The sequence below is a fragment of the Leptodactylus fuscus genome, chromosome 2, assembly GCF_031893055.1.
Source record: "Leptodactylus fuscus isolate aLepFus1 chromosome 2, aLepFus1.hap2, whole genome shotgun sequence".
NCBI classification, from domain to species: domain Eukaryota; kingdom Metazoa; phylum Chordata; class Amphibia; order Anura; family Leptodactylidae; genus Leptodactylus; species Leptodactylus fuscus.
Window position 1 is genome coordinate 67,523,070 of NC_134266.1, and position 16,435 is coordinate 67,539,504.

At 42.0% G+C, this 16,435-nt stretch overlaps 1 protein-coding gene across 6 annotated transcripts in view; it reads left to right on the top strand.

The window, feature by feature from the left end:
* MYO1C (myosin IC) overlaps positions 1-16,435 on the top strand; it is a 104,585-nt gene that overhangs the window by 75,019 nt on the left and 13,131 nt on the right. For all 6 annotated transcript variants that reach the window (XM_075263925.1, XM_075263924.1, XM_075263922.1 and 3 more), the window contains 3 exons: positions 11,405-11,489; positions 14,922-15,081; positions 15,955-16,038. In XM_075263925.1, the coding sequence (XP_075120026.1) occupies positions 11,405-11,489; positions 14,922-15,081; positions 15,955-16,038 (329 nt within the window). The remainder of the gene's footprint in view (positions 1-11,404; positions 11,490-14,921; positions 15,082-15,954; positions 16,039-16,435) is intronic.

Sequence of the window (16,435 nt, forward strand, 5' to 3'; positions counted from 1 at the left end):
TATAATCAAGAAGACCTCACCACGTAACAAAGATTCTTTTGTTTGAATGCTTATTTATTTTTCATAATGCTTGGTTAAAAACTATAAACGTTTTCGGCCCATTTGGCCTTCATCAGACTCTACAAAAGTGAAAAATAAAATAAAATGAAACAGTGGAACAAAGGTGAGCTATACACCATTGCATTATGTACAACAATATCATCTAGTGCTGAACAAAGTAGTATACAAAATATACAAAATATACATCACAATTGCGCTATATCACATAAAGGAAAAACACGATCAGGCCTGATACCACAGGGAGACATATTACAGCCTGTTGGTGGATATAGATGTACAAGAAAAAGTAAATCGCCTTTCAGCCGTATGGGTCCTTGGTCACACGAGGTTAAGATATAGATGAAGATAGAGAAAATTGTCCCAATTGTACCAAGAGAAAAAAAAGGGTATAACAAAATCCTGATCGTATGTACTCCTATGGAGATAAAGGAACAAATTGAAGTGAAGAGTGACTAGTAGCACATACCAATTCAAACTGATGGAGGAGTAGAAGGTGAGTAGAAACAATAAGGTGTTTCAAAGGACCTATAGAAGAATATATATTGTCAGATCAGATAGTACTATGGTAAAATATAAATGATACATGTGTAGAATGAGGTAATGCCTTACCCTCTGTGGGTTGAGGTAGAGAGTATGGCAGCGCAGTAAAATGCCGTTTAGGTGATGCTATAAAGAGATGTATCTACATTAATACTTGTATATAATTTTTCTGAAGATGAAAGGACCAAATAGGGATAGCTTACCCTAAAGTGGGGGCTGTAATACTGAATCCGTGGGGTGAATAAATGCTGTAGTAGTAGGAGATGAGCTGTCAATACAATGTGGGTAGTGTTAAATATCAGATCCTTTGTAGCTGACGTCAAATGTCACATGCTATATGCTGAGAGCTGTTACCTGTCTCCCTTCCTTCTAGTAGCTGTAGAAGTAGCAGTGTACCCTGGGGATAGAGAGTACAACAATAAGGGTTCCAATATGAATCCCCTGGGGGTTAAGAAGTACCTTGTCCTAGTGTCCTGGTGAATGGGAATCCTCCTTACCTCAGGGGGAATGTGAGGCCAGTCCTCATGCATTGGTGGTGTGGTAGCTACTGCGGGCGGTCAGCGCTTTATCTTGCGCTAGACCGGCCCGCAGTGACGTCACGACGCATGTGCGTCATGCGCCGTGACGTCCCGCCCTGCGCACGTATCATTCTATTGAATGACAGTGCAGCCGGACGATGTGTATTGCGGTCACGTGGGGAATCATTCCCACGTGACCTATCACCATGGAAACCCTCGGCACGCTTGGCAATATGCAGAGACCTGCGGTCACTCGCTAAAACATTAGCACGTGACCAGTAACCATGGTATCCACCCGGCCCATACACAAGAGGTGTTGCTCTGTATGGCCGGGGGATAAGGGACAGCACCCTGACGAATGAATGAATGTTACCTGGGGAAAAGCAGCTGTTGTAGAGTGTGAGTGGGTGAGAAATGAACAAGCTACATGAGGGAGATGATAAATAAGGATACAATGGTAAGAGTGCATAGAAGTAAAGTGGAAGAAAAATGAACAGACTATCTGGGGGAAAGAAATAAACCAGTATGAGAAAAGGTGAAAGTAAGAGAAGCGGGAGTGAAAATGTTAGTACATAAACACAGGAAAAGACCAAGCATTGCAAAGATTCTGCAATGCTGGTGATGGACCAAGGATACCTTACTCTGTGGCGTCACAATAGCTCGTTTATCGGCGATTCTGAAAAAACATATAAAATACGTATTAATGTCAAGAGTCCAAAAATTAGAGAAAAGCAGAGATGTCGTACTCCCTATTCAGTCCCTGGGGTTCCATTGTCTGAAGTGTGTAGATCCAGAACGCTTCTCTGCGTTTTAGGAGGCGTATTCTGTCGCCCCCCCTCCTCGGTGCGTCAACTTGTTCCAAGACTTGGAAGCGTAATTGGGCTATATTGTGGTTTTGACCAATGAAGTGTGCTGGTATGGGTAGATGTAGTAACTGGCAACGAATGTTCGATTTGTGTTGGCGTATGCGGTCTCGCACACGTTGGGTAGTTTCTCCCACGTATGCGAGACCGCATGGGCATTTAATCAGATAGACCACGTACGAGGACTCACATGTATAGTATCCTGACGTCGGGAAAGTGCGTCCTGATAAGGGATGATAAATCTTATCACCTCTGAGTATGTTGGAGCACTGAAGGCAACCTAAACAGGGGAAAGTACCCCTCCTTGGTGTGTCTAGGAAAGTTTGTCTGGATAGTCGCTGGTTGGAACCCAGGTCTGCCTTTACTACGGTGTCACGAATGTTTTTAGGGCGTTTGTAGCATGGCATAAATCCATTTTGAAATTCATCTATATTGGGGAAGGATCTTTTTAGAGTGTCCCAGTGTTTACGAATTATCCGATGGATTTTATAGTTGAAAGGGTGATACGTATGGATAAAAGGGATCCTTTTGGGTTTTACTCTACTGGTCACTTGTGTACTGCTTGTAGGAAACTCCTCCAGGATGGAAGGAGGATAGCCACGTTCACAAAACGTATCACCCTTTCAACTATAAAATCCATCGGATAATTCGTAAACACTGGGACACTCTAAAAAGATCCTTCCCCAATATAGATGAATTTCAAAATGGATTTATGCCATGCTACAAACGCCCTAAAAACATTCGTGACACCGTAGTAAAGGCAGACCTGGGTTCCAACCAGCGACTATCCAGACAAACTTTCCTAGACACACCAAGGAGGGGTACTTTCCCCTGTTTAGGTTGCCTTCAGTGCTCCAACATACTCAGAGGTGATAAGATTTATCATCCCTTATCAGGACGCACTTTCCCGACGTCAGGGTACTATACATGTGAGTCCTCGTACGTGGTCTATCTGATTAAATGCCCATGCGGTCTCGCATACGTGGGAGAAACTACCCAACGTGTGCGAGACCGCATACGCCAACACAAATCGAACATTCGTTGCCAGTTACTACATCTACCCATACCAGCACACTTCATTGGTCAAAACCACAATATAGCCCAATTACGCTTCCAAGTCTTGGAACAAGTTGACGCACCGAGGAGGGGGGGCGACAGAATACGCCTCCTAAAACGCAGAGAAGCGTTCTGGATCTACACACTTCAGACAATGGAACCCCAGGGACTGAATAGGGAGTACGACATCTCTGCTTTTCTCTAATTTTTGGACTCTTGACATTAATACGTATTTTATATGTTTTTTCAGAATCGCCGATAAACGAGCTATTGTGACGCCACAGAGTAAGGTATCCTTGGTCCATCACCAGCATTGCAGAATCTTTGCAATGCTTGGTCTTTTCCTGTGTTTATGTACTAACATTTTCACTCCCGCTTCTCTTACTTTCACCTTTTCTCATACTGGTTTATTTCTTTCCCCCAGATAGTCTGTTCATTTTTCTTCCACTTTACTTCTATGCACTCTTACCATTGTATCCTTATTTATCATCTCCCTCATGTAGCTTGTTCATTTCTCACCCACTCACACTCTACAACAGCTGCTTTTCCCCAGGTAACATTCATTCATTCGTCAGGGTGCTGTCCCTTATCCCCCGGCCATACAGAGCAACACCTCTTGTGTATGGGCCGGGTGGATACCATGGTTACTGGTCACGTGCTAATGTTTTAGCGAGTGACCGCAGGTCTCTGCATATTGCCAAGCGTGCCGAGGGTTTCCATGGTGATAGGTCACGTGGGAATGATTCCCCACGTGACCGCAATACACATCGTCCGGCTGCACTGTCATTCAATAGAATGATACGTGCGCAGGGCGGGACGTCACGGCGCATGACGCACATGCGTCGTGACGTCACTGCGGGCCGGTCTAGCGCAAGATAAAGCGCTGACCGCCCGCAGTAGCTACCACACCACCAATGCATGAGGACTGGCCTCACATTCCCCCTGAGGTAAGGAGGATTCCCATTCACCAGGACACTAGGACAAGGTACTTCTTAACCCCCAGGGGATTCATATTGGAACCCTTATTGTTGTACTCTCTATCCCCAGGGTACACTGCTACTTCTACAGCTACTAGAAGGAAGGGAGACAGGTAACAGCTCTCAGCATATAGCATGTGACATTTGACGTCAGCTACAAAGGATCTGATATTTAACACTACCCACATTGTATTGACAGCTCATCTCCTACTACTACAGCATTTATTCACCCCACGGATTCAGTATTACAGCCCCCACTTTAGGGTAAGCTATCCCTATTTGGTCCTTTCATCTTCAGAAAAATTATATACAAGTATTAATGTAGATACATCTCTTTATAGCATCACCTAAACGGCATTTTACTGCGCTGCCATACTCTCTACCTCAACCCACAGAGGGTAAGGCATTACCTCATTCTACACATGTATCATTTATATTTTACCATAGTACTATCTGATCTGACAATATATATTCTTCTATAGGTCCTTTGAAACACCTTATTGTTTCTACTCACCTTCTACTCCTCCATCAGTTTGAATTGGTATGTGCTACTAGTCACTCTTCACTTCAATTTGTTCCTTTATCTCCATAGGAGTACATACGATCAGGATTTTGTTATACCCTTTTTTTTCTCTTGGTACAATTGGGACAATTTTCTCTATCTTCATCTATATCTTAACCTCGTGTGACCAAGGACCCATACGGCTGAAAGGCGATTTACTTTTTCTTGTACATCTATATCCACCAACAGGCTGTAATATGTCTCCCTGTGGTATCAGGCCTGATCGTGTTTTTCCTTTATGTGATATAGCGCAATTGTGATGTATATTTTGTATATTTTGTATACTACTTTGTTCAGCACTAGATGATATTGTTGTACATAATGCAATGGTGTATAGCTCACCTTTGTTCCACTGTTTCATTTTATTTTATTTTTCACTTTTGTAGAGTCTGATGAAGGCCAAATGGGCCGAAAACGTTTATAGTTTTTCACCAAGCATTATGAAAAATAAATAAGCATTCAAACTAAAGAATCTTTGTTACGTGGTGAGGTCTTCTTGATTATATGATAAGGATTGGGACCCTATCTCACCAACTACCCAGCCAAATCCATTGCACTCCTGCATATATTTTCTTCCCTTTGTGATGGAAGGCGGAAGCGCATCACATTTCACACTATCGTACAACCCAGAGGAAACGGCAAACATTCTGGCTCAGGTGACGATATCCAGGGATTTCTTGGCATCCGCCCCAGCAGAACTTCGTCAACGAGACCTGGAAAAGGACTCAAAGAAGCTTATAAATTTGGAATTACATTGTGCCACTCTGGCGGAATATGTCAAAGTCCAAAGAATACCACGCGGATTAAGAATGTCTACTTTCCCTACCATCTTCAGGGATGACAGTTCTTATACACAACAATTTGAGATGATACTAAACAAATGCTCGTATGATTTAATGCTTCTAACAATATCTTTTCTCCAGAAAGCTATTACTTCCCTTAGGGCACAGATTGAAGCGACGGAACAACAACTAAAGAGCACCTGCCCATCCACAGAATTTGAGTCCACGAAGGAAGCACTCCGTACCACCCTATCTGAACACCGTAAAGAAATAGAGGCCCAAAAGAGGAAAAAGTTCCAACGTGATTTGGACGACTATAATAACAACAGAGTATATAAATGGCAGGATGGGTTTCGCAGGGAAGGCCCCCCGAATCACCTCAGGTCCACATCCCCAGTGACTTCAGATTCGGACTCGACCAGATCCTTCTCTCGAGATCGGGCTCCAATGTCTGCCAACACTACGAGAAGGGGCAACTCGAGACAGCGCGGCATGAACAGAGGCAGAGCGCCCATCCCAACCCGCTCACAGGTAGGTCAAGAGTCATTAGTGATTAATATCAGTTCTAAAACCCTTGACCCAGGGCTGATCGACCTACTACAGAAAGGCCTTTCGTTTTGCCCCTCATATAAATTTAATTTATTTCAGACTGATCTGGACCTTCACAGGTTTTTCAGATCTCTACGTCTGAAGGCCTATTTCTCGGCCCAACCCACCAATGCTGTGACACGTGTCACAGACAACTCGGGACTAATCACTTCTAAATCACTGGGACTTAGGAATAAAAGTACTTTTCAACCACCTAAGAACAATCCAGCAGTTGAGGCCACTATCACTCTGATCCAGAGGGATGTGAACATATTACGTAGAGAGATAGAGGGCAATAGACTCTCATGTGTCTCAAATTTAACTTCAGCCCAGAGACAAACTCTACGATCCATAACCGAGGATAAAACCCTCGTTATAAAACCAGCTGATAAGGGGGGCGCCACAGTCATTATGGACAGGACGGACTATGTGGAAGAAATCTTAAGTCAATTAAATAACAGGGATGTTTATGAGCCCCTGAGGCAGAGTCCTCTGAATAAGATCAGGGAAAGAATAGACAATACATTACAGTTACACAAACAGTTAGGTACAATTGATGATGAAACCATACAATTCCTGGTCAACCCATCCCCTGTGACACCTGTTTTTTACATTCTTCCAAAAATCCATAAAAGGCTACAGAAACCCCCGGGCAGGCCTATAGTTGCTTCCACCGACTCAATCCTGTCACCCTTGGCCATTTTTTTAGAGAAAATATTAACTCCTCTTACCAAGAGTACAACATCATTCCTACTTGACACCTCCGATTTCCTTAACCACATACGTACACACAGCCCAGTACCTACGGATACTATCTTAGTCACATTCGATGTGGTTAGCCTCTACACCTCAATTACACATAACAAAGGCATTCAGGCCACTAGGAGGTTATTGGAAAAATCCACATTACACCAACAGGTAGTATCGTTGTCAGTGGACCTCCTTAGGATCGTACTGGAGGAGAATTATTTTCTCTTCCAGGATACGTACTACAAGCAAAGACAGGGCACTGCTATGGGGTCCAATGTGGCCCCCCCGTATGCTAATGCCTACATGGCAGACTTCGAGGAGACGTGGGTGTATCCATTTCCCCAATTTCAAACACATTGCCTACTATGGCGACGATTTATAGACGACATTTTCTGTCTATGGACGGGCGGGTTGGATTCCCTACTGGTTTTCAGGGATTATATCAACAGCATATACCCTGAACTTCAGTTCACATTAACACACAGCGAGGAATCCATTAGTTTCCTAGACACTCTGGTGAATAAAGATAGATCAGGTAACCTGTCCACGGACCTGTATGTGAAGGAAACAGACAGGAACAGCTTGCTTCATTATTCTAGCTTTCACCCTGAAGCAACCAAAAAGTCCCTGCCTAAATCACAATATACTAGGGTTAGTCGCATAGTAGAGGACCCACTAAAACGCGCTTCCCGACTGGAAGAGATGCGTCTAAAATTTTGTGAACGTGGCTATCCTCCTTCCATCCTGGAGGAGTTTCCTACAAGCAGTACACAAGTGACCAGTAGAGTAAAACCCAAAAGGATCCCTTTTATCCATACGTATCACCCTTTCAACTATAAAATCCATCGGATAATTCGTAAACACTGGGACACTCTAAAAAGATCCTTCCCCAATATAGATGAATTTCAAAATGGATTTATGCCATGCTACAAACGCCCTAAAAACATTCGTGACACCGTAGTAAAGGCAGACCTGGGTTCCAACCAGCGACTATCCAGACAAACTTTCCTAGACACACCAAGGAGGGGTACTTTCCCCTGTTTAGGTTGCCTTCAGTGCTCCAACATACTCAGAGGTGATAAGATTTATCATCCCTTATCAGGACGCACTTTCCCGACGTCAGGGTACTATACATGTGAGTCCTCGTACGTGGTCTATCTGATTAAATGCCCATGCGGTCTCGCATACGTGGGAGAAACTACCCAACGTGTGCGAGACCGCATACGCCAACACAAATCGAACATTCGTTGCCAGTTACTACATCTACCCATACCAGCACACTTCATTGGTCAAAACCACAATATAGCCCAATTACGCTTCCAAGTCTTGGAACAAGTTGACGCACCGAGGAGGGGGGGCGACAGAATACGCCTCCTAAAACGCAGAGAAGCGTTCTGGATCTACACACTTCAGACAATGGAACCCCAGGGACTGAATAGGGAGTACGACATCTCTGCTTTTCTCTAATTTTTGGACTCTTGACATTAATACGTATTTTATATGTTTTTTCAGAATCGCCGATAAACGAGCTATTGTGACGCCACAGAGTAAGGTATCCTTGGTCCATCACCAGCATTGCAGAATCTTTGCAATGCTTGGTCTTTTCCTGTGTTTATGTACTAACATTTTCACTCCCGCTTCTCTTACTTTCACCTTTTCTCATACTGGTTTATTTCTTTCCCCCAGATAGTCTGTTCATTTTTCTTCCACTTTACTTCTATGCACTCTTACCATTGTATCCTTATTTATCATCTCCCTCATGTAGCTTGTTCATTTCTCACCCACTCACACTCTACAACAGCTGCTTTTCCCCAGGTAACATTCATTCATTCGTCAGGGTGCTGTCCCTTATCCCCCGGCCATACAGAGCAACACCTCTTGTGTATGGGCCGGGTGGATACCATGGTTACTGGTCACGTGCTAATGTTTTAGCGAGTGACCGCAGGTCTCTGCATATTGCCAAGCGTGCCGAGGGTTTCCATGGTGATAGGTCACGTGGGAATGATTCCCCACGTGACCGCAATACACATCGTCCGGCTGCACTGTCATTCAATAGAATGATACGTGCGCAGGGCGGGACGTCACGGCGCATGACGCACATGCGTCGTGACGTCACTGCGGGCCGGTCTAGCGCAAGATAAAGCGCTGACCGCCCGCAGTAGCTACCACACCACCAATGCATGAGGACTGGCCTCACATTCCCCCTGAGGTAAGGAGGATTCCCATTCACCAGGACACTAGGACAAGGTACTTCTTAACCCCCAGGGGATTCATATTGGAACCCTTATTGTTGTACTCTCTATCCCCAGGGTACACTGCTACTTCTACAGCTACTAGAAGGAAGGGAGACAGGTAACAGCTCTCAGCATATAGCATGTGACATTTGACGTCAGCTACAAAGGATCTGATATTTAACACTACCCACATTGTATTGACAGCTCATCTCCTACTACTACAGCATTTATTCACCCCACGGATTCAGTATTACAGCCCCCACTTTAGGGTAAGCTATCCCTATTTGGTCCTTTCATCTTCAGAAAAATTATATACAAGTATTAATGTAGATACATCTCTTTATAGCATCACCTAAACGGCATTTTACTGCGCTGCCATACTCTCTACCTCAACCCACAGAGGGTAAGGCATTACCTCATTCTACACATGTATCATTTATATTTTACCATAGTACTATCTGATCTGACAATATATATTCTTCTATAGGTCCTTTGAAACACCTTATTGTTTCTACTCACCTTCTACTCCTCCATCAGTTTGAATTGGTATGTGCTACTAGTCACTCTTCACTTCAATTTGTTCCTTTATCTCCATAGGAGTACATACGATCAGGATTTTGTTATACCCTTTTTTTTCTCTTGGTACAATTGGGACAATTTTCTCTATCTTCATCTATATCTTAACCTCGTGTGACCAAGGACCCATACGGCTGAAAGGCGATTTACTTTTTCTTGTACATCTATATCCACCAACAGGCTGTAATATGTCTCCCTGTGGTATCAGGCCTGATCGTGTTTTTCCTTTATGTGATATAGCGCAATTGTGATGTATATTTTGTATATTTTGTATACTACTTTGTTCAGCACTAGATGATATTGTTGTACATAATGCAATGGTGTATAGCTCACCTTTGTTCCACTGTTTCATTTTATTTTATTTTTCACTTTTGTAGAGTCTGATGAAGGCCAAATGGGCCGAAAACGTTTATAGTTTTTCACCAAGCATTATGAAAAATAAATAAGCATTCAAACTAAAGAATCTTTGTTACGTGGTGAGGTCTTCTTGATTATATGATAAGGATTGGGACCCTATCTCACCAACTACCCAGCCAAATCCATTGCACTCCTGCATAAACACCCTTGTGTAGGCATGTCTCTTACGGAGAATGTAAGTATTTTCCAAAACCATTCTGGAGCATCTTTTCTTAAGAACAACAAAGGAGTTGTACCACACTGATCTGTCCTAGAAATGTTTGACTAAATTGACAACTGATTGTTACACCTTCCTTTGTGTAAGAGGTATATCTCTACAATATCTGGTACTGTCAGCACAACCCCAACTGGTAACACCCAGTTGTCAAATTATTCATACATTTCCAGGAGACATAACAATGTAATGACACAACAATGTAATGGGGTATGTTCATTCTATTGTTATGAATGTCCACTGCTATCATCAGTCCTAGGATAAAAGCAACGGACATTAATGGCAGTAGATTGACGAATGCATTTGGAGTCCTGTCCATTCCTATTCACTCTGATGTAAAAATCATGACAGAATCTTTGTTTTGTCATGTTGGTTTCGGAGAACGGTCTTTCCTGTAAAGCAGGTGAAAATAGTGTACAAGCTGTGAACTAGTCAGAGGTCACTGTGTACCTGCATAAAGGACTGGCTACTAACACCAGTCCTCATTAATTCCTGCATTATTTGTATTGTACATTGGATACATATTAATAATCATATTTTATTAGAAGTAAAGGGGGCTGTTTACTTGTTTAAGATGAGATAAACCTTTAATAGTCCCACATTGGGGAAATTTCAGCATGTTACAGCAGCATAGTAATACATGTACAGGATAATACACAGTAATATAATATAGACGTTGTCACACATATGCTGAGAAGAGAAGATTATACTAGGAGTCCATAGCAGCTAAGGAAAAACAGAAGAGAAAGAGGAAGACTTCATGGTCATCGTCATAATCATTGGTTCTCTGTGCGGAGTGATCTTCGCTTGGTCTGATGTAGATTATACAGCCTGGTCGCGGTTGGAAGGAAGGACCTGCGATAGTGCTCCTTCTCACACTTGGGGTGAAGCAGACGGTCACTTACAGTGCTGCCAAGTCCCATCAGGGTCCCATACATGGGGTGGGATTTGTTCTCCCGCATGGAGGTCACCACAGACAGTATCCGTCTGTCACCCACCACCTGTACTGGGTCCAAGGGGCTCCCCAGGACAGAGCTGGCCCTCCTGATCAGCCTGTCAAGTCTATCTCTGTCCCTGGTTGATATACTGCTCCCCCAGCAGGCCACACCGAAAAAGATGGCTGGGTATATGGATATGGGTATATGGATGTGATACAACAGGGGCTTCAACTTAGGACATCGACATTGGTCACATGTCTGTGTTTATGTTATGTAACAGCGCTACTAAAGACTATTTAAGAAAAAAAAATTATTTATCTGTTCCCCAGCTATAAAAATCCAATCATGGTGGCGTGGAACAGTAGGCCGTCGAAAGGCTGCCAAAAGAAAATGGGCTGTGGATGTTATTCGCAGGTCAGTACAATAGCAGATGGCAATTTGCTTTTATATAATTCTGAATGTTTCTGACTTTATTTTTTTTATCAACTGCAAGAAATGGCGGTGTTTCCACACTGCTTTTCAAAAATAAGATTTTGTGGTATTGCTCAGCACTTCATAAGACAATAAATAGTACATGGGATATGACTTCAGTGATTCAGCAAAGAGTCTGGACACATGAACTGAACACAATATTGTAATATACTAGTATTCAGATTGAGGAATGTAGCAGTGTCACATATAAATGGGTGCAAGCGTCTGAGATTAGACCTTTATACATCACTAGGTACACAAAGGAGGAGCCTTGCAGCACTCCAATGTAAGGCAAATCCAGTGAAAGATTATTCACATATTGTACAGACATCTCTCTCCTTGGGTTTGCTTTACATTGGATTTCTGTTTGGAGGAGGGAAAAGTCCTGCACTTGATGGGGGGTTTTCATTTATGTTTGTTTTGATAGTTATGCTTTAATTCTGTGCATTGTAGGATTGAGACAATTGGCTGTAGGATACATTTTTATGAAATTACTGGACTACTGTTCTGTTATGGGGAATAGTTGTCACTCACATTTGGCTCTACACTTGCATTACATTGTTCAACACACATTCATAATATATTTTTAACGTCCGATAAAACCCGCACCAAATGTCTTATTACTCAGCCTGCATATGGTGATAAGATAGCAATGACTGAATTGTTGTGTTCATACATGATTAGTCACAGACGTGCGTCTTTAGATAGATTAGACCGTGCGCACACATATGAGGTAATGGAGGAAGATTAACTGATTATCTCTGGGGTCTGACTGGGACATAAAAAGAACAGCCTTAAGAACTGACCTGGACCATTGGCTATAATTAGTCTTTCGATAAGACTGGGGGATCTGAAAATACATCATTGCAGAACGATGACATCACTGGGGAACTAAATAGTTTTCTTTGGTTACATTCCTTTATTAAATCCACCACATGTCATTGTGTCTCCATTGCTGATATATGTATTGCAAATCTAAAAACCACTATGAGGAACAATTTACATATACACATACCATAGGCAGTGAATTTTTATTTGTGCACAATGAAAGTTTGTATTTAATCTGAAGAATTATTTTGGTCCTGTCTGAATACATCTTAATAGGAAATGTCTGATTGGTGGAGGTTCGCTTACCCAAGGAATGGCTTTCTGCCTATGCACAGAGACACTATATTAGAGCTTGTTCACATGGAAAGTAAATCTGCAACAGATGCTTTTCAGTTGTAATTTACTACAAAATCTGCTGCTAAATCATTTATTTTCAATACAGATTTGCAGCAAATTTCATCCATGCATTGGAGGCAGATTTTTAGGATATGTTCCCACACAGGTGTTTTTTTTTTTTGTTTTTTTTTGCAGAACCAGATTGTTCTCCAGCTGTTTTTCAGCTAGAGGGAAAAAAAAGCTTTAGGACATGATCTATCTTCAGATTCACCCTCACAAAGCCCATTGAAATTAATGATGGATGAGTTGGGTTTTTTTAGGTTGTTTTTTTTTTTTGATGCATTTAACCCCTTGGTGTTCAGCCAATTACAAGCAGGGTGAGGTATTTGATCGAATACTACTCGCTCAACACTACACAGAATCCATGGTGGGAGACTTTCTGATCAACACCTTTGTATATGAGGCTGCTCAGCAAGCAAACCTGTGACAGAGTGTCAAAACTCTGCTTCAGCTTTCTGATCCACAGGGTTGGAATTTGAAGAGAAAGCTGAGGCAAAAGACCTTGTCAAACTCTATCCAAATTCCTCTGTGAACTTTCCCTAAAAATACTCCATTTAGCATTTTTGAGGAGTTATTTTAGCCAAGGGGGATTGGGAAACTTGTAGAAATGCAAATAAGTAGGCAGGCTTAACATTAAGAGAGCACCATTTACGCAGGGAAGGAGGAGCTTTAAGTGTCTAATGCTGTATTCCCCCAGTCCCCTAACTAACCAGTGACACCTACTTCCTAGGGTATAGATGGTGTGGTCAAGTTTCCATTTTCAATTGCCACAAATATGTGTTGCAGTGATTCTGCTACTCCCAAATTTCTATAAAGTCTGAAAAAAGGAAGCATTTGGCTCTGCCTCCCATTGAAAACAATGGGAAGAAGGTTGTCATGTTTTGTAGTTGATTTTGAGGTAAAAAAACAAAACTACAATATCTGTTCCTAAATCCTAAAAGTTAATAAGACCCTATTGGCACTATCTGGGGTTAATAAGCCCATGTATGGGGTGAAGGTACGATAGTCCTATTATAGGTAACTGAGAAAGTACAGGGTCAGATACATTATATTAGACAGTGGCACAGACAGTCCAATATAGTAAAGGACACTCACACTGCTGTGCATTCATCCCATAAACCCCAGGCAGACACCCAGTCCAACATCCGACCACTTCTCTCCCCACACCAGCAGTCTCAGGTTGTTAAAGATGGCGACTCTGCCGCTGATGCATCCCCCTCAGCTCTCCCATCCAACCTGCCGAGACAACTGCTGCCTGCAGCCTCCCTACTAGTAACAAGGCAGCTTATTACTCTCCACTTACTATTGGCAGCAAAAACTTTATTGGATGTGTTGGGCACCAGCAATATTACTTAGCTGCTCATTCAGATGTCTGAAGGTCTTCTTAAGAGCAGGGAAAAGTCTAACGTGCATTAATACGCATAAGACTTTGTCAAAGCAGAAATTTGCCAGTAAGGTAAACTATAGTGTTGTACCAAGTCCTAAATGAGTGCGTGTAATAGATTTGTGTGTTACAATAACCTCTGGTCCTCTCATCCTAGCACAGCATGTCATTTCCAAATAACGGAGAGGTGTTATCATTTCCAGTAGCGGCAATGTTTTGGAATGAATTAACAGGAGATGGACAGGAAATCACAATGGTGATAGAATCAGTGGGAGGCCTGCATTTCTTTTATATTTAGAAAGACTGAAAATATTTTCAGAAGTCTCGAACTTCCTGTGAAAGGAAGTGACCCCCGTTTTTATGTTCTCTAAAATACAGAATACTTCAAGATAACATGAGAAGAAGTTAATCTTATCTATAAATGGCATTCACCCTTGTGCTTGGCTACTTGCATGATAATGTGTTACCTCAGTATGATAACTACTTGTATATTATAGCTCACATTGGGTACTGAACAGGTATGCCAGGGGAATGTAGCTGCACTGCTTGCTTCCCTATACAGATGGACTTGTATAGGAAGTCACCTCATTCTATTACAACTATTATGGCTTTTGCTGGGTTGTCTCGTGAAGCTAGCTTCTTTAGCTATGCTATAAATAGGACATTTACATTGGGAATAAATCTTAGTAGTCCATGAAAGATTTTTCAGATTATGTTGGGATTGTCAAACTACTGTTTAGTAAGATGTTATGTTTTACCTTGTGTAGGTTCATCAAAGGCTTCATTTACCGCAATCAACAACGTTGCCCAGAGAATGAATATTTCCTGGATTATATCCGTTACTCATTCCTGATGACCCTTCATCGCAACATGCCAAAAAGTGTGTTGGACAAGTCTTGGCCTGTGCCTCCCCCATCCCTGCGAGAGGTTAGTAGCTGGGGAAATCTGCTAACTTGTCTTATAAAGAGGTTTACCACGTTCTATAATTGATGGCCAGTCCTTAGGTTAGGCCATCAATATTAGATCTGCTAGGGTCCAACATTCAGAACACCCGCGGATCATCAGTACCGCGGCAAACTCTGGCAGCGAATGTAGGTACTGCAGCACTGTCCCATAGACTTCATTGGGACCAGGTGTCAGACCCCTAAGGGATAGACCATCAGTTATAGAAAGTGGATAACCCCTGTAATATCTGAATAATCACTATAGAGCGCCTGTAAATGTTTTCACTATAACCAAATGTGCAAATTTCATGTGGAACAGAATCCTATTACCGAATATCTTTAGAGATGAAGAAATATTTTGATCCAGTGGCAAATGATCATGATTGTAACACCACACTCAGACTAAACATTGTCATGGAAAGCGTTTGTAGCATATCAAGGAAAATCTGCTATAAATCCCTGATGTGATCACAAGAGGTTAAACTTTTACCTATCAGCAGAACAGCAGCCATACTGACATTTTACACCAAGTATTACAATGACACTCCGAGCCTAATGGACCATCAGCAAGAATTTTATAATGTAAATACCCATCAAATCCGCGAACGACTTTTTGAACGTCAATCTTTTACTTTCAGAGCATACATTTTAGGGCATATTCTTATTTCTTTTCTGCATCCTTTATTATAACACTTATTTTTTTAGCAGTATTTGATTTGAGAATACTTTGAAAATAAGGGAAAATGTGCCAAAACATGCATAGATTCAGCATAACTTTTGGATTGAATCGTTACCAAATGTGAAGGCTGCTTAGATGGAAGTTTGCAAAGGAACCCTCTGTACTCTGTTACTTTAGGTTTCTGAGCTCCTGAGAGAGATGTGCATGAAGAACATGGTTTGGAAGTATTGCAGACGGATCAGCCCGGAATGGAAACAACAGGTAAAATTGCATAAACATGAAAATAAGTTCATCTTAATATTTGGCTGTTCCACTTCAGATTTTTTTTTTCTTGAGCTTAACTAACACTATCAAAACTACTACTTATGTGACTCCACTGCGTCAGAGTATTTTTTTTTACTCTTGTTCTCCCACCTTACCTCTCCACTAGTTGACCTTCACCCGAGGCCCCTTTGTATCCCTCCTTTACCCCTCCTCTCTCCCCCGATTTCGGTTTTATTGTATCTATGGAAAAATTTATAAAAACTTTAATGAAAAAAACAAACTACTGCCTTCAGATGTCAATAGATATGTGTCATACTGAAAATTCTGATCACACCACCTTTTATTTAATATCAATCTAAATATATTGCTATATGTATGTGTTTACATGTGACAT